The sequence below is a fragment of the Camelus ferus genome, chromosome 11 (assembly GCF_009834535.1).
Source record: "Camelus ferus isolate YT-003-E chromosome 11, BCGSAC_Cfer_1.0, whole genome shotgun sequence".
In the NCBI taxonomy this organism is placed as follows: domain Eukaryota; kingdom Metazoa; phylum Chordata; class Mammalia; order Artiodactyla; family Camelidae; genus Camelus; species Camelus ferus.
The window spans coordinates 35,688,057-35,707,895 of NC_045706.1; the positions used below are offsets into that span (position 1 = coordinate 35,688,057).

General features: G+C 37.3%; 1 protein-coding gene across 10 annotated transcripts in view; it reads left to right on the forward strand.

Moving 5' to 3' along the window:
* LOC102509981 (neutral ceramidase) overlaps positions 1–19,839 on the forward strand; it is a 90,287-nt gene that overhangs the window by 59,501 nt on the left and 10,947 nt on the right. For all 10 annotated transcript variants that reach the window (XM_032491403.1, XM_032491408.1, XM_032491407.1 and 7 more), the window contains 9 exons: positions 940–1,026; positions 2,837–2,941; positions 3,059–3,140; positions 6,534–6,649; positions 7,715–7,809; positions 9,838–9,877; positions 10,702–10,797; positions 13,464–13,559; positions 15,612–15,758. In XM_032491403.1, the coding sequence (XP_032347294.1) occupies positions 940–1,026; positions 2,837–2,941; positions 3,059–3,140; positions 6,534–6,649; positions 7,715–7,809; positions 9,838–9,877; positions 10,702–10,797; positions 13,464–13,559; positions 15,612–15,758 (864 nt within the window). The remainder of the gene's footprint in view (positions 1–939; positions 1,027–2,836; positions 2,942–3,058; positions 3,141–6,533; positions 6,650–7,714; positions 7,810–9,837; positions 9,878–10,701; positions 10,798–13,463; positions 13,560–15,611; positions 15,759–19,839) is intronic.

The window sequence follows — 19,839 nt, forward strand, 5'->3', positions numbered from 1 at the left end:
AGGAGAATATCCAACTCAATATGAATGAATCAAAAGGTATTAATAAGGATATTTTTTGTATTGACTTTTTAAAGCTCCTAACATATTAAAGTCTTAGTTTATCATAAACTGTGCATACCTGTTCCCCAACCCCCAATTTACCCGTTGTCTTTCAGCCTTACTAATGTTTTTCCCCCATATGGATGTTTAAAATATTTAAGCAGTCAACTTTATTAAATGTGTTTTATGTAATTTTTAGAAGGGTCTTTCACACTGTTGGACTTTAAAATATATTTACCTGTATTTTCTTTTAATCTTTTTTTGGTTCCATTTATAATATTTAAGTATCTGATCATTGCAAATTTCTGATATAGGAGCCAGATTTATTTACTGATTTTTTTCTCCCTAGAGGGTCAGCTAGTTGTCACAATATAGTTTTAACTGAGTTTCAGTTGAAGGTGGTCATGGGCAAGAATGAGCAAATAGAAAGATGTGTAGCCAATGGGAAGACCTGGGTTTAGGTCTTCACTCAGATCCTAGCTTCCCGTATAATCTCCAGCAAATCTTCTAACCCACCTGAGCCTCAGTTTCCTTATTTTTAAAAGTAAGTTTCCAGACTAGGTGATTTCTAGCAACATTCACTGCTCTTATTTCATGAATGATTTTGTTTTTCATAACCCGTAAACTGAGAAAACATCTGAAAAGAAATGCTGGAATGTGGCTTTAAAAAAAATCTATTTGCTGGTGGGTAAGGGTATAGCTCAAGGGGTAGAGCATATGCTTACAATGCAGGAGGTCCTGGGTTTAATCCCCAGTAACTCCTTGAAAAATAAATAAGTAAACCTAATTACCTCCCCCTCCAAAGGTAAAATCTATTTGCTGAGATTCACTTTTAATTTTCCATTCCTTAAAATAATGGCTTCTTGCACTAAGAATAACTCTCGTTGTGTTTTGTTGCAGCCTAGCATGTGCATTGCTATGGGACCTGGAGAGGATATGTTCGACAGCACCCAGATCATAGGGCGGATGATGTATCAGAAAGCAAAGGTGAGCTGCGCACCCTGCTTCTTTCATCTGCATTCTGAATTACTCTTTAAATCCGCTGACGTTGTTCGTTAAGAAGTCAATGACTGTAAGGAAGACAGCAAGAGCTCAAGCTGCACCAAGGAGTCTGGAAGACTGAACGCTGTTTGTTGTCAGCTAGGAAGGCTGCTTTCCCAAATCCCACCGGAACTTCTCTCCAGCTGTTTGGGTCTGACTTCTTATAGGAAGTACATTTAAAAGCAAGGGAGCAGAAAAACGTTCTATTTCAGCCAGAATGTTTGCTTCAGATGGTGAGATGCTGGACTGTAAAGTTTTCAGTTCATGTGGTATCAGGTATGACCAGCCTGACCCAGATTGTCAGAGGTTTCTCCGGCCTTTGCCTGCCAACTCACCTGACCGTTTCTTAACTCCTCCTCCAGTGGCAAGGCAAAGCTGAGCGGACACAAGTCCTAGCTCTTACGATTTGCATTCTAATTACTTCCTTGTCTTTTGGATATGGCAAAGCTTATCCATCTTACATTTTTCTCTGCTTTTCTTTTTAAAAGATTTTTTGATGAAGAGAGAATCTGGTCTCCGGGTGAGCTTACTATGAGTTACTCTACCCACCTTCTTCTTCTCAATTTCATCTTCCGTTTTGCGTAAATATTTTGTATTGGCTCCTGTGGTGAAGACATTTCTGATTATAAAGACAAAGGATGGCTTTGAGCTGAGGCATCTCTGATAAAGACAGTTAAATCTCTTCCTTTTTATAGCTTACCCATATGTTTAGTGTGCCTGGGTGCACACTTGTGTGTGCAAGTGTTGAAGTAAATACTTTCTCTCAAGGGTTTCAGAACATTCCAGGAGCAATTAAGGAAGAACAAAAGCACCTTTAAAAACATCAGACACCAGCCAGCCTAACTGCTGCAGTTTCTTTTTAACTACTGTGGTATTACCAGTGGATTGTTCTAAATTAACAGATTCTATTTAGGGTGTGCTGCCTGTGACGCAATTTGGTGTCAGAAATTTTGTTACCTTTCTGGGCCTGGGAGCCACAGAGATTTGTCCCACATTCTGGATTCTCTTCGCAGCCAGGCACAGCTTCCCTCTTAATGAGGGGAGGCAGGCTGCAGCTGGTGTCACTGACAGCTTATCTGGAGAGTTCCCGAGTGGCTGTGGAAACCGGGATGGCTAGGGAGTGGAAATGAGCTAGGTGTCAGGCAAAGGCACTTGTGCTGAAGCAGGTTGTGCCTTGATTGTATGATCCAGATCAACTGAAAAAAACCCAAATGTTGGACACATTTCCCATAAGATTAAAAAAGCATCAGTTGACCACATTGGAGGAAAAAAAAAATAACAGGGAAAGGTGAACAGTGGGGTGGGGGGGGGAGCTGATGCAGGTAAATTAGGGCCTGAAGCTTTTCAAGCTGCCCTTGGGCACTGGCCCTGCCAGGGGACTCACAGACTCTGAGAGGGAAAATTCCACGAGACTCCCAGAGGATACACTCTTGTTCTGCCAGAGAAGGGAGTTTGGACCACTTACTCCTAACCTTAAATTCTCTTGACTGTCTTTCAAGTGAGGCTGGGGCCTTTTGTGTTATAATCCACGTCACTGGAATTCCGTATTTGTGGGGAACAGACAGGTCGACAGTCCCAGGGCCTTGAAGTTTCTGGGAAGCAACTAGGGGTTTAGGTAGAGCGATCCACATATTCTTTCTAATCAGCCAGCAAAACAAGACTTGGCCGAGAGATGCTTCTCCAAATTGGTGCTTCTCAGGGAATGCTGATAGTATTCCCTTTAGCTTTTAACGCTAAGCCTGTGTGGGTTTTCTAGGAACTGTATGCCTCCGCCTCTCAGGAGGTAACCGGGCCACTGGCTGCGGCTCATCAGTGGGTGAACATGACGGATGTCACCGTCTGGCTCAATTCCACACACGCAGTAAGTGCCACTTACTGATCACCCTGATTATGCCCCGGGGGTAAAGCTCTGGGCTGATCTCTTTATTCACTTGAAGTTCAACTTCTGTTTCTTTTGTTTTTGAAATGTTTCCTGTAGGCAAAAACGTGTAAACCAGCCTTGGGCTACAGCTTTGCAGCTGGCACAATCGATGGAGTTGGAAGCCTCAATTTTACGCAGGGTGAGGTGCAGTCTGATGAGATTTAGGGTTCCAGGTTCTGAACTTCAGTATTCTGTTTCCTAATGGGGTTTAACTGTGGCCAATACATCGACTATTTTTATTTTTAAATTTGAGGGTAGGCAGGCTTTCGAGGTTTGTTACAGACCTTCTTTGTCTCTTGTTACAGTTTTTGACTTAAAAGTCTGTTTTATCTAAGTATATCTACTCCTGCTCACTTTTTGTTTTGCATCAAATATCTTTTTCCATTCCTTCACTTTGAGCCTATCTGTGTCCTTAAAGCTCAGTGGGATTCCTGTGGTTGGCTCCTTTTGTCTTTTTCCAGTCAACTACTTTTATACCTTTTGTATGAAGAGTTTAATTCATTTTTACGTAAAGTAATTATTTATAGGTAAAGAGTTACTAATGCCATCTTATAATTGTTTTCTGGCTATTTTGTTTTCCCCTTGTTCCTTTCTTCCTCTCTTACCGCCTTCCTTTGTGATTCGGTCATTTTCAGTAGTGGTAGGCTCTCATTCCTTTCTCGTTACCTTCTGTGTGTCGACTATAGTTATTTGCTTGGCTTACATAAAACATCCGTATAATCATAAGCCTATTTTAAGCTGACAGTTTAACTTTGATTACATACAAAAAGTGCCCTTTTATTTCCTCTCCTCGTATTTAAGTTTTTGATGTCAAAATTTACATCTTTTTATATTGTATATCCATTAAATTACTGAAGCTTTATTTTAATACCTTTGTCTCTTAACCTCCATACTAGAGTTAGATGATTTATACACCACTATTAAAGTATTAGAATATTCTAAATGTGACTAGGTACTTACCTTTAGTAAGATTTTATATAGGCACACCTAAGAGACATTGTGGGTTTGGTTCCAAACCACTGCCATAAAGTGAATATTGCAATAAAGCAAGTCACATGAATTTTTTTTGGTTTCCCAGTATTATGTTTAACACTGAACTGTAGTCTATTAAGTGTGCAATAATATGTCTAAAAAAATGTACTTCCCATAATTAAAGGTACTTTATTGTTAAAAATGGTAATCATCATCAGAGTGTTTAGGAAGTCATAATCTTTTTGCTGGTGGAAGGTTTTGCCTCAATGTTGATGGCTGCTGATGGAATAGGGTGGTGGTTGCTGAAGGTTGTGGTGGCTGTGGCAATTTCTTGAAATAAGACAGCAATAAAGGTTACTGAATTGGAGTCAGTCCTCTCAAACCCTGCTACAGCTTTATCAATGAAGTTTACATGACATTCTAAATCCTGTGTTGTTGTTTCAATGATCTTCAGAACATTTTCAGGAGGAGAAGATTTGACCTCAAGAAACCACTTTATTTGGTCATCCATAAGAAGCAACTCCTCATTTGTGAAAGTTATCATGAGACTGCAACAATTAATCACATCTTCAGGCTACGCTTCTAATTCTGGTTCTCTTGCTATTCTCACCACATCTTCAGTTACTTCCTCTGCTGAAGTTCTGAACCCCTCAAAGTAATCCATAAGGGTTGAAATCACCTTCTTCAAGCATCTGTTAACATTGGTATTTTGACTTCTTTCCATGAACCATGAGTGTTCTTAGTGGCATCTAGAATGGTAAATTTTTTCCAGGAAGTTTTCAGTTGACTTTTCCAGGATCCATCAGAGAAATCACTATCCATGGCAGCTATAGCCTTAAGAAATGTATTTCTAAAACAATAAGACTTGAAATTGAAAATTACTCCTTGATCCACAGACTCCACAATGGGGGTCTTGTTAACAGGCAGGAAAACAACATTAATCTTGTACACCTTTATCAGAGAACTTGGGTAACCAGGTGTATTGTAGGAGAGACATTTGTAGCAGTAATCATTGGTTGCTTCATTCACAAAAGCTGCTGGTGTCCTCTGGGGTCTGCACTGATGAACAGGGTCCTCTTCTGTGAAATTTGCAGGGAGCCTGTTGTAGAGGCTTTGGAGGTCCTCAGTGGCAAGAGCAGCCAGGGTCCTCCACAGAGCAGGCTGCTGGGGACCATGGTGGCACCTGTTATGTGGCTGATACTGATAGCTTCTGCTCTTCTTCTTTGTTCCTGAGTGTCCTGAGAAGTCTCAACTAAGCCAGTCTCCCCAGTGATCCTTTCCATGTGGTTATTTTGGTTTTTGCTCCACTGTGTCGCTGCAGGTTTTTAATTGGACTTGCGGGCTCTCCCAGGGCTATTTTCATTTGTGGATAGCTAATTATTATATTCTGTGGGAGGGGGATGAAAGCTTGGGTCTTCCACTTTTCTGTCTTGCTGATGTCACTCTCCTCTTTCTTAATATGGGCATTTAAAGCTATAAATGTCCCTCTGAGAACTTCTTTCACTGCATTCTATAAGTTTTGGTATATGTGTCTTCCTTTGCCTTCATCTTAAAGTATCTTTATATTTTCTTTTGATGTTTTTGACCATTAGCTATTTATAATCATGTTGCTTAATTTCCATATATTTGTGAGTTTCCCAAATTTTCTTCATATTTATTTCTAATTTCATTACATTGTGGTTGAAAATATGCCTTGTATTATTGATACTTTAAAAACTTACTGCGGTTTGTTTTATGGCCTGTTTTGGATAATGTTACATACGCTCTTGAGAAGAATGTATAGTACATTGTCGTATGGAGTGGTCTGTAGGTGTGTGGTAGGTCTAGCTGGCTTCCAGTGTTATTCAAGTCTCGTATTTCCCTGTTGATCTTCTCACTAGTTGTTCTATCTGTTATTGAAGTTCGAACTATTATTGTTGATTGTTTCTTCCTTTATTTCTATCAGTTTTGGTTCATGTATTTTTGTGCTCTCCTATTACGTCCATTTATGTTTATAGTTGTTATAGTTTCCTAATGGATAATAGATTCTAAGCTCTTAGGTTTTGTAGTTAACTAACTTTCCCCCAGATTGTGGATTTTAGGCTTGGTGGTGGTTTTTTATTACTCGCATGTGCTTGTGTGTGTGTGTACAGAATTAAGTGGAGATTCAAAAGAGTGTCTTTAGGGACCACAAGTCAAAAAACTGGTACTTCAGGTTTTCAAAATAGGACAAAGTTGAGTTGATAGATCTACATTTAATTATATCATATTGTTTTTATTTCCAACATGGTTGAGGATGAGCAATAAAAACAAAACTTTAAGGATGTAGAACAATATATATATTCTTTTTTTTTATTGAGGTATAGTCAATAATCAGTTATAATATGTCAATTTCTGGTGTATAGCATAATGTTTCAATCATGCATACATTTGTTTTCATATTCTTTTATTCTATCAACCACAAGGATGGTCTAATTAAATAATGGTTCCTATTTTAGGATGATGCATTGTTGTATAACATTTGTCAAATTGATGACACTTTTCAGTGTTGGAATGATATTAATCATAACATTCCTAATAGGGACAACAGTAGGGGACCCATTTTGGGACATTATTCGGGATCAGATCCTGGGCAAGCCATCTGAAGAACTCAAAGAATGCCATAAACCAAAGCCAATCCTTCTTCCCACTGGAATGGTAATGCATTTTGATTATAATGGTGAAATTAGTGTATAGTTATTTTTAAATTCATGAATTGTCAGATATGAACAGTAGATCTGTGTTGAAGTGTAGATCTGTGTGTTATTTAGATGTTCCCACATCAAATTTTTAATATCAAAAATAGAGGTGCTGTGAGTCTAAGAAATAAGGGATATGATTATTAAATATGCTGACTTACATTTTCTGTATCTATAATAAATAACTGAAACAATTAAAACAGTGGAACAGGAAGAATAGATTAACATTTATTTTATTCAGGATTCATTAATGTTGACTCCAGGACAAGAGTGAACACAGTTTTTTGCAGAGAAAAACATCTCAGGTTATTTTCTCATAATTCAGGCAACATTATTAACTAAAGCAATATTCTTTAAATACTCCTTTGGAGCATGGATTTTCATATTCTAGACCTCAAAAGGTCATGCCAGTGCTTATAATATCATGGATTTTTGACACAGAAAAATTTTTAAATATAATTTTTTCTAATATTTAATTAAAATTCTTCAGGGAGAAAAAAGTGGGGGAAATGAAGGAATAGAGGGAAGGATTCTACACTAATCTGAATATGATAAAGGATAAATTCTCTTGGAGAAAGCTTAAAAAGTAAGGCAGCACTTGGTAACTGAAGATTTAAAGTGCCATTAGAGTAAAAAGAGAAATCATTAACTTGAGCTATTCCAAACGATGTAATTCCTTATTCGTCGTGTATACAATGCTCACCACAACAATCTAGGAGAACCCTTGGTTATCTGTTACACATTGTGGTTACACTATGACAAATCCGCCAAAAACTTCATTGGCTGAGAAATTAAGTCCTGATTAATGGGATACTAGTATTTGGGATTCACATTCTTACTAGATAGAATATTTGGTACTACATCATGTTAGAAAGAAGATCTGTGATAGTAGGATAAAACACCCAAAACAGCTGGAAATATTTAAAATCCTTTAATAAAGGGGAATTTTCTGAGAGCATCAGCTGTCTCTTGACCATAGAAAGAATAATATTTCTAATACAGTTTTCATGTTCTGGGTTCTTAGATGTCGAAACCTCATCCATGGCACCCAGAAATTGTTGATGTTCAGATTATTACTCTTGGGTCCTTTGCCATCACTGCCATCCCTGGGGAATTTACGTAAGTTCCTCTTTTTTTATTTTGTTGTCATACATGTAATTACTGTGAATGTCTTTGTGTTGGAATCACTTCTTATTATGGACAGATAATTCTGTGCTGACTCCTTTGTATCTTACTGTGCTGTTTGGCAACAGTGACAAATACCCTCGGAAGAATAAACCTCTCTGTGCATATTTCTAGTGGGTAATTTGAAAAGTTATTATTTCCAAATTACAATGGTGCAGTGAATTATTATGTCAGTAGAAAGACTTGAATTATTATGTCAGTAGAAAGACTTGAATATAAAATATATAAGTGCTTGAAACAATCAATTGAGGTATTAAAAACATGGAAATGTGTTATATCCACTCTTTGTGTTATCTTTCCTATCTTAGTAAGTAGCAATTTCATATCTTTCCACTGCTCAGGCCCTAAATCTTGGAGTCATCCCTGAATTTTCTCTTTTTCAATTTTCCCCACTTTCAATCCTTCAGCAAATTCTGTATGTTTTATTTAACACTTTCCATCGTTCCCTGCACCCCCTCAACCTGGGTCTGAGCCATCATTATTTCTCCCTTGGATTCCTGCAATAACTTCCTGCCTCACTTTCTCACTCTCTCCCTTACTCATCTGTAGTCTTTTCCTCAACATTACAGCCAGAGTAATCTGTATAAAACGTAAGTTAAATCATGTCGCTGCTCAGATCCCCATGGCTTCCCAGTTCTCCAAATAAATCCTTAAACCCTTATAACATCCTACAGGGCCCTTAGCAAACTCTCTAATCCAATTTCATACCACTCCCCCTTGCTGACCCCTGCTTCATCCACCTCGGCTTCATTGCAATTCCCAGACTACCAAGCATACTCCTCCTTTAGGGCTTTTTTTTTAAGTGCCAAAAGATATTTGTTGAGCTTAATTTTCCCCTTGATTATAAAGGTAATACAATGCTTTTAGCAAGAAAACCCAATAAAATAAAGAAACAGAAAATAGAATAAAATAATGATCACTGCAATCCCTAATAATAGAAATTATTCCAGTTAACATTTGGTTTCATATCTTTTTTTTTTTTTTTTTTTCCATTGAAGCATAGTTGGCCCACAGTGCTGTGTTAGTCCCTGGTGCACAGCACAGCGACCCAGCCATACATACGTACATGCATACACATATCCCCTTTCACACTGTTCCCACTGCAGGCCATCACAAGGTACTGAATACAGCTTCCCGCGCCACACAGCAGGACCCTGCCATCCATCCACTCTATATATGGTAGGTAGTATCTGCAAGGGCTTTTGAACTTAAGGTTCCTTCTGCCTGAAACACTTTCCCTCAAGTTATCCCCAGGGCCAACTTTGATTCCTTCAATTCTCTGCTTAAAATTCTGACAGAAATGCCAGTCCTGCTTATACTACATAACACTGTCTTCACCCACCAGCACTCCCACCACCAGCACCTCATCACTACAGCATCTGCACTACCACCACCATCACTACCTGCGAGCATCACCACGATGACCACCACCTTTCTCTTTCATCCTTATCCTGCTTTGTATTCTCCATAGCACTTACTGTCATCTCACTTTTTTTTTTCTTTTTTGCTTGTTGATCAACCCTAGACTGTAAGCTCCATACTGTTGAATCCTTAGCACTTCAAAGTGAGCCTGGTATGTAGTAGGTGCCCAGTATTTTATTTAAGGATTAAATGAATGAATTAAATAAATTCGTTGCAGGCAGGGATAGTATACTGTCTACTTATGTCAGCTCTTATTGACATAGAATGCAACCAACTGTTGAATCAATGAATGGAAAATGATTGCGATCTTTTGCTAGTGATATTCATTGATTTTGTCTTTTTCCAAGTTGTCTGTTTTCAGTTTAGGATTTGTTTCAAAGCTAGGACAGTGAGAATGAAAAGCTCAACTTTAACTTGCACACTTTACTACTGTGTGATGACTGTGTGATAACTTTTTGCTTTTCACTACGAGTCTTTCTGTATACCATGCATACGTTCTGAATAGGAAAACACCTAGATAATTCTGTTTTCTTGACTTAGGACCATGTCTGGACGAAGACTTCGGCAGGCAGTTCAAGAAGTAAGTTAAAAATGAAATAAAATACCTATGCATTTTTATTTGGTGAAGAGAAAAGAATTCTATCCCTATGATCTGGTACCTTTTAAATTAATCTTTGCTAAGATGACCAGAGTTTCACACTTCTTGAAAGTGATGGCTGGAATTGAATATGAGATACTGATGGCATCAGAACAAACAAAAAATATAAGGGAACTATAATAGGGTTAAAATATTTTATTTGCACTTTTACACTATTAATTAAAAACTGGTAATGGTTTCATGGATTCAGTAGTAAATGACCACAAGTACATTAGTATCTTAAATTCCTGTCTAAGTAAAAATCTAACACATGTTGAAAATCCTGTATTTTATCTATATTTGTGATTTTCTTTATATTCAGAAGGTATTGTAACTGGTTTTAAAGTGACATAGCCAACAAGTGTCTTATTATTTGGAGCTGGAAATAACTACTGTAGCTAATATGCTAGCTAATATGTTTGCTAATATGTTAGCTAATATGCTCCCATTATACTTTTTAGGAAATTGATAAAAATATCTATATTTTAGTAATAAGAAAATTCTGCATCTGCAAAGTGCAATCTTTAAAACGTTCCTAGATCCACTGTCTTGCCCAACTGTAGTACAGAAATGTGGCTCTAACTTTTCCTAAAGGATCTTTTGATATTCCTGTATTCTAGGCAGTTTTGATCTTTAGGAAAAATACTGTTAAATAGATACCTTACAGTAATGATTCATATTTATAATTAGACACGTTGAGTATAACTAAGATGATAATACACTTTAAGATGAAGAGTACTTTTACAGGGCTCTCCCTTCCCCCCTAGGAATTTGCCGCTTATGGGATGCCAAATATGACCGTTGTTATTTCGGGTCTATGTAACGTATATACGCACTACATTACCACTTATGAAGAATACCAGGTAAAGTAACAAGTTCTTGTGTTTTAAATGAGATACCCTGGTCAAGACTATTGCGTCAAATGCACAGTTTCTTTCTGGACTTCTTTAAACATGTTTTTGAGAGATGATTTTGTTAGGGCAGGTAGGAGAATGATAAGCCAGAGGTTGTGTTTGGGAGTTCTAGGTTTATCATTTCCAAGTTCAGTTCAGAATTCTAGTCTCACTGACTTCCACTTTCCCTGAAATATATTATTTTGTCAGGGGAACTGATAATAAGCCTGGGTTATGGCATACAACGTTCCCAACTCTGTCCGTAATGTTTCTGGTGCCTTCAGCTTCTGTAGAGCCTGGGAAGCTCCCACTGATAGCTACTATTTATTGAATGCACTTGCTAAGCGCCTTGTCAACGTGATCTTAAGTAATCCTCACATAAGCCCTGAAGTAGGTTATTATTATATCCATGATGCAGATTAATAAACAGAGCTTCAAAAAAAGTAGGGAGGCTGGTAATGTTTGTTTGTTTGTTTACAAATAGTACAGGATACAGCCCAATGACTTTTAAATAATAGTGGTTAAAAATGTGAAAACAGTGTAGACTTCCACAATTAATGGTTTCTAACATCTCTGCTGGTATAACCTGGCAATCCGTAATGTGGCCACAGTCTGCCCCTTGACGAGTGTTCAGTAATTCCAGCAATGGACTCCGCCCCACTGCCCTCTGTTGACTTCACTGAAGGTCCCTGTTTTCTAGGAGATCCTGTTGAATGAAGGTTCTTAATTGGGGTAAACTTAGATGGGAGTATGCTTTCATTTATCCATTTTTCACTTATCTGTGACTGTCACTTGGCATTTCTTTCAATTAGGAATGTAGGCAACAAATGACAGTAATATTAGCAGTACCTCTGACTTTGTCACCAGTTAGAACCACGACGTTTTCCATATTGCATAGAGTTATTGCAGACCTGGAAGTATCTTTTACTCTCCCTGCTACTTTAAAGTCATAGCAGTTATCAGATCTGCTACTAGATCTTATTACTCAATAGCATAACAGAGAAGCACAGTTAATCTCCCAAAATTGGTTTATTATTGTTTGATTTCAGTCTAATTGGTTTCCTTTGTCAACCTAGCATTTTGTGTATTTAAAAACAATACTCTGAGAGGGATCCATAGGCCTCAAGTCCTCCTGCCAAAGGAGTCCATGGCACGCATAAAGTTAGGAATGCCTGCTAGCTTGTCTCCTGGTTTAGGGACATGCAAGGGTTAGTATTAATTCATTCATTCATTCATTCATTCATTCATTCATTCATTCATATGTTTTGTGACAGATACTCTACTAACAATCATCTGGGCATAACAATGAATAAGAATCTCCCTGGGTCCTCAAGACCACTAGAATATATGGTCTAGTAAAGACATAGAGGAAAGCAGAGGATTACATTTCTCTGAAAGAGAGGCACAAGGTGATATGAAAACAAAGAGAAAGAGCACCAGTTTAGAATGGGTATTTGAGGTTGGGGACTGGCAGATTTTTCAGCAGGATGGAACATTTGTCTGAGTTCTTGAGAATGAGTGAGGACACATTAAGCCAATGAAAGTTATGGAAGGTGTTCCATATTGAGGGAGCTACACATGCAAAGGTCCAGAGGGGCACACTTAGTACATTTAAGGGGCTGTAATTAGTTGAGTGCCATGGAATCAGCATAGTGAGCATAGTGAGATGGGGCTAGAGTGGGAGGCAGGGGTTCGTCCATGGAGAGTCTTTTATACTATGTTACGGAGCTTTGACTCCATAGGGGAGGTTTTGGGGAACTGCAGTAGAGTTCAAAGGAAGGAATGCTATGATCAAATTTGTTTGGAAAGGATGGCAGTGTCAAAAATGAATTGGAAGGGCAAGTATGGAGACAGACAACTGATTAAAAAGCTGTAGTTATGATCTGGGTAAGAACTAAGGGTTTGACAAGGTTAAAAGCAGTACAGATAGAGGAAAATGAAAGAATTCAAGAAATTTTAAGCAATGATGGCTTGGAGACATATAGGATATAGGATGAAGGAAAGAGGGAGGTCTAAGATGACTGCCAGATGATGCTGGCATGGGAGACTGGAAGGATGGCATTCAATGGGATGAAGAATGTCACAGGGAAAGCTGATGTATTTGGAGTGATGACTTCCATTTTAGATTTGACTAATTTGAGGTTTCTGTGGAACAACCAAAGTCTTGGAGCTCAGGTAAAAGGAGATGTATTTTGTTCTATTTGATAGTTCTATGATGGCTTAAATGTCCTTTTTCAGATAATACTATCACCACTCAATTTATCTAGGAGTTACCAAGACTCTCATTTTTCCTCATTCTTTTTCTCCTGCAGTACTCTTTGGCAGGAAGCATTTATATCCCAAGCACTTAAAATAGACAAACTCAGGAGCTGTTACCCTCTTTCAGGTTAAATGGACTGACAGCTAATGGCATAAGTCAAGAGAATTCACTGCTTTTAACATGCAGTTGATGAGAGCCATTTACTTTAGCTGGTAAATGGAAATGCCCACTCTCCTTTGTCATAATTCGTCTTGAATTATGTCAGCTTGGATTATGTGCAATGTCCAAGCGTCACCCCTTACCTAAAATGCAACACCTCTGTCAATGCATCGAAATAGGCAGAATGGTGCGCAACTCTGCTCTGACTCTCCCGCAGGCTCAGCGGTACGAGGCAGCATCCACAATTTATGGACCGCATACTTTGTCTGCTTACATCCAGCTTTTCAGAGTCCTTGCTAAGGCCATTGCTACGGTAATCAAAAATTGTATGTGTGTCTCAGGGCTGGGGAGATGCAAAAGGGGAAGCAAAAGAGACCTTGGCTTTGAGTGTTCGGTTTCTTTGAAAATCTTTATATTTAAAAATATTGTAGCTGTGAGGCATCTCTAAAAAATGAAACTGATAAAATAAATTCAGGGTCAGTTAACATCTTGGTGGTGACCGCTTTTTTCATATATATTATCCCATATTATCCTCACAATCATCGTGTGAGTGTGGAGGTATCATTTCCCCCTATTTCTCAGTTGAGCAAATAGGTTCAGAGATGATAAGTGATCAAGTTTACTGTAACTGGGAGCTGAACCACCGGTCCCTAACTCTGGCCAGATCCTCTCTAGTCGCTTCATCAGTTGGGCAGGTCATCAATTCTGAGAGGCCAATTTTCCATATTATAACATCTCTGAAATTGGGACGTATCTTCCAATCAAAGGAACCTTATAATTAGCTGCATGTTTTTACTTTCCTGGTGGTTCAAAAATAATAATAATTGTTATATCAATGGAGGCTTAGATTTGATGAGGTACAACAGTATCTTGTCATGTACATACATGTTGTACCTAACGAGAATATGTGCACCTAAACAAGCTTACTTAAAGGAATTCCACTTGTGGAAATCTTCTCTTGGGGATACAGTTTATATATGAAGGTGCCCTCTGGTATCGAAGACTTGTCAATAAGCAGGATAAGGAACTTAAGATAATAAATGGGCCCTTGTATGATACCATATAAGCCCCAGTAAAGGCTGTGAGACAGTTATAACATAGCAAAGACATAAAGCCCTTTTCAAAGAAAGAGCTTAGATATATTAAGTTGAAACAAATGAAACTGCTGTTTCTGTGGGTCAAAACAGTGAACATTGGCAATTTCATATACCTCTCCCTAATTAGTTATTGACTGTGTATTTGAAGTTTCAGTATAAGGCATTTACTTAGGATATATTTTAATTACCTGGTTACTGTTGATTGTAATATTCCTCTCAATTTTAGGTTTGATACTTTTTTTTTTCAAAGTAGAACTATTTTTATTTTTCGCCATAAAAGCTATAACTGTTTATAGTTTATTCAGATTATACAGAAAAGTGTAAACCTATAATAACTGCTGTTTAACTTTCATACAATTATAGGTTTATAGCTCTTTCCATGGAAATAGAGTCATCAAATTTTATAGTGATATTTAGGAAGAAAAGTGTGATTCATTTTGTGGAAATTAGTTTCACAATTTTATGGTTATGTATCTAAGAATAGCTATGTGATGTTGGACAAAAAAACACTGAGTACTTGCAAGCCTATTTTCCCATTTGCAAAATGGGAAATGATAATAAGTAAATTATATGGCTGTTGTGAAGATTAAATACATAAAGTGAGGATTAAAGTACGTTAAATACATATAAAGAGCTATTTAAAATTTGAGATTAGCACTTTGATGGCACTTTAAAGGTGGCAAGTTTTGCGGAAAACATAGGTTAAACCAGTCATGATATAGGCTGATCTGAACTTTTAAGTTAAAAAAATACATTTATTATATTCTTTAATTAGCACAGAGAAGAATTTAGGGGAAAAAATGTGATTATGACTTTGGATAAGAGAGGCTCAACACTGCTTAAAAATTAGAATGGTTACAGTGTCCCGTTACAGAGGCTTATCGTGTGTTAGAGTCCTGTCCAAAGTCGCACAACTAGAACATGGCTATCCCAGAATGTAAACGCACAGAGCAGGATTCCTAGCTTACACGCTCATCACTGGATTACACCGCTTAGAGGAGTGAAAGTGCTGCCTGTGACCCAAACTTTCTTCTAGTGAGAAAAGCTTAGATTATGGACATTTAGGCTCACGTTTCAGGAAAGTTCCCCTCACATTTTGGTACGGTTGTTAGCTCTTGGGGAAGAGACAGAGAGGGAAAGGGAGAGGAGGAGAGAAAGAGAGTGTGTGTGTGCTTCCTTTAATGGAGGTATTCTAGGCGGTTGGAGTCTGGGGAGAGGGTCTTTGACTCTACATTGTATGCTCCTTAAGCAAATGCTCTCTGTTCTAGGACACAGTAGCCAACCTGAGCAGAGGTCCAGAGCCTCCATTTTTCCAACAGCTGATAACGCCATTAATTCCTAATATTGCGGATAGAGCACCCATAGGCAAAAATTTTGGGGATGTCCTGCAGCCAGTGAAATCTACATACACGGTGGTAAGACTCGCAAAGAGATCTTGGGATCCTTCAGATGCCTGTGTTTAGGGATGGGGGGAAAAGATGTGGTTTAATGTCACCGCTGGCTCGAATCATGCCATGGACCAGGACTTAGCAACAATAATTTTGATATTTATTCTTATGTCTGCAGAGGCTCTGCAAACATGAGAATGGGGAAATATTCATTTTTTAGGTGGTAATTATGGAAAATGGAATTTCTAAAATCCAAATTACTCCTTTTCTTTTTGAAGGGATAGTCATGGAACCATTCATTGCAGCACAGAAAATGTGTCTCTCAAATCAAGGATAGGAAAAGCAAATAGAGATGAAGCAGGATTTGTACCACTACTATTTTATAATGATCTTGTGTTCTGCAACTTTGCTAAATCATTTATTAGTTCTGATGGAGTTTTTGGTGGTGCAGATTCCTTAGAAATTTCTGTGAATAGTATCATGTCATATGTGAATAAACACATATTCACTTACTCCTTTCTGGATTTCTTTTCTGAATATCTTTAATTGTTTTTCCTTACTGCACTAGCTAGAGTCTCCAATACAATGTTGAAAAGAAGTTGTAAGACTGGACACCCTTGTCTTGTTTCTAATCTTAGGAGGAAAAGTGAAAAGTAATCAGTCACGATGTACGATGTTTTCTTTAGAATTTTTGTAGATGCCCTTCATCAGGTTGAAAAAATTGCCTTTCTATGCCTAATTTGACAGTTTTTGTAAAGAATAGGTGTTGAATTCTTTCAAATGCTTTTCTGTGTCTACTGAGGTAGACACAGAATTGAGGTGATTGTGTGGTTTTTATTTTTTATTCTATTAATATGGTGTATTGCATCAGTTGACTTTCAGATTAAATAAATGCCATTTAGTCATGGTATATAATCTTTTTTTATATGTTGTTAAATTTGGTTTGCTAATATTTTGCTGAAGAGTTTTGTACTTGCATCCATGAGGGGCATTTGTAGTCTTCTTTTAACATGTTGGCTTTGTCTGCCCTTGGTATCAGGGTAACACTGGTCTCAAAGAATGATTAGGAAGTGTTTCTTTTTATATTTTCTGAAAATATATGCAAAAGATTGATATTATTTCTTCTTTAAATACTGGATCAGATTTACCAGCAAAACCATATGGATTTGGGCTTCTTTTTATAGCAAAATTTTAAATTACTAATTCAATTCCTTTACTTGTTTTAGGTCTATTCATATTTTCTGTTTTTTCTTGAGTCATTTATTTATCTTTCTAGAAGTTTAACTTATTGTTAGGAATTTCTTCATTTCGTATAAGTGTCTAATTTGTTGGGATAAACTTGTTCATAATATTCCCTTATAATTCTCTAAATTTCTGTAGAGTCAGTAATCATGTCCCCTCTTTCTTCCTGATTTTGCTCACTTGGGTCTTCAAAGAGCCAGCTTTTAGCTTCATTGATTTTATCTACTGTTTGTCTATTTCACTGATTTTTGCTCTAGTGTTTAATCTTTCCTTCTGCCTGCTTTGATTTTATTTTGCTCTTCTCATTTCTTCAGGTGGATGCTTGGGTTATTTTTGCTTTAGTATACATCTTTTATTCCTCTGTTGATTTTTTACTGTATATACTTGTAGCTATTTTCCTAGTAGTTATTTTAGAGACTTGAAAAAGAACTATTTTGTCTCTCAGTACTCTACTCTCAATACTTCCGATATATGAAGGTCCTCCATGCCCCCCACTAAGTAGTTCTCCAGGTCTCTGTAGATACCAATCTGATGTCCTACAATTCTGATGCCACTTACTTGCCATTGGCACAGACCCCACAGGTTAAGGGCTCTGTCTCACAAGACTGCACCCTCCCCCTGCCCATACATATTTCAGACACCAATGGCAAATCTAAGTTGTCACCTGTGCCTCTCACAGCCTGCCTATAAATTGGAGATTCCTGTGACCCACTCCTCAGGTTGAATAATTTTTTAGAACGGCTTACAGAACTCAGGAAAATAGTTTACTTACTAGATTACGTTTATTATAAAAGCTTACAACTCAGGAACAACCAATGGAAGAGATGCATAGGGCAAGTTCTGGGGAAAGGAACACAGAGCTTCCATGCCCTCTCCAGGCATGCCACCTTCCCAGAATCTCCACGCATTCACCAACCTGGGAGCTCCCCAAATCACATACTTAAGGGACTTTTATGGAGGCTTCATTAAGTAGGCTTGATTGATCTTTGGTGGTTAACTCAACTTCCAGCTCTTTTCCCCTTCCTGGAGATCAGCAGGTTGGAGCTGAAAGTTCTAACTCTCTAATCACATGGTTTGTTCCCCTGGCAACTAGCTCCCATCTAACGTCATCCAGAAGCCCCCAGCCACCAGTCATTTTATTAGCATACAAAAGACACTTTACTTCAGATATTCTAAGGGTTTTAGGAGCTAAGTACCAGGAAATGGGGGCAGAGACCAAATATATATTTCATTATGTCAGAGGGCTATAATCTGCATCTTAACTAATCACAATCTACTTTAGTATAATACTAACTTAATTCAAAAAATATAAAAAGATTTTTCCAATATCTTTTTTCCATTCCCATCTTTTGTGATATTATTGTCACATGTTACATCTGTTATAAATGTGATAATATAGTGTTATAATTACTGTTTTATACAACCTTATGTCTTTTACAGACATTGAAAGAAGATATGAAAAAGTTTATTTATAGAATATTTTTGTTTACCTACATATTTACCAGTTCTGGTGCTCTTTATTATTATTTTTTAAAGAATTTAAATTACTATCTAGCATCATTCTCTTTCAGCCCGAAGGACTTTCTGTAGTATTTCTTGTAAGACAGTTATGCTAACAAATTTTCTCAGCCTTTGTTTATCTGAAATGGACTTATTTTATTTTTGAAGAATAGTTTCTCTGCATTCTTGATTGAAATTTTTTTTTCTTTTGTCACTTCAAAAGAAAATTTTATTCTGTTGTCTTCTGTCCTTCACTCTCTAATGACAAGTCAGTTGTAAATTTTATTGTAATTTCCCTGTAAGAAATGAGTAATTTTTCTCTTGCTGCTTTCAAGATTTTCTTTTTGTCTGTGTCTAACACCAGTTTACCACAATATATCTAAATGTGATTATCCTACTTGGGATTTTTTGAGTTCCAAATTTGGGAATTTTTTATCCATTATTTCTTCAAAGCTTTTTTTTGTCCTTTTCTCTCTTTCTTCTAATTTTTGGATTTCTCTTTTGTGAATGTCAGTATACTTGATGTTGTCCCACATGTTTTTGAGGCTCTGTTAATTTTGCTTCAATCCTTTTTCCAATCTCAATTCCTTAGATAGGATAATTAGTACTGATAAGTTTGAGTTCACTTATCCTTTCTTCTGTCATCTCACATTTGCTGTTAAGCCCTTCTAGTGAATTTTTCATTTCAGTTGTGATATTCAATTCCAGAAAATCCTCTTTACTGAGGTTCTCTATTTGTTAAGTCTATTGTCATTATACTTTCCTTTAGTCTTTAAGCATGATTTATATTAGTTCTTGAACATTTTCATAATAGTCGCTTTGAAGTTTTTGCCTGCTAAATCAAATTTCTGGGGACACAGAGAAGCAGTTTTGATTGCTGCTTTTTTCCTAGTATGGCTGAAACTTTCTTGTATGAGCATCTCATTTTTTTTTTTTGTTGTTGTTGTTGAATATTGCATAGTTTTCAATACTTTGTAACAACTCTGGATTCTAGCTTCACCTCCCCACTCCAGAGTTTTTGTTATTTAAGCTTGTTTGTTTGCTTACTTACAATTTGACTGGACTAATTAGTAAATTGTGGGTCTCCTGCAATGTGTGGCTGCTAATATCTTTGCTTAGTTTTTTTTTTTTAAATTTGATTTTAAGTCTGGCTCTCGTGTTGGTTCTGTGATTATAGAACTTAATGTTCAGCTAAACTTGGTCAGAATTTATGCTTAGATGGCTCAAGGAGTACGAATTTCAGTCTCTGCTGTTAGATCTGTGTAGGTTGGAGTATGCATTCAAACTTTTTCCCAGCTTTCCCCAGATATTAATTTTCATTGAGTTCTCTTGTGTCTCCTCTGCACCTACACCCTGGCTCCACTGG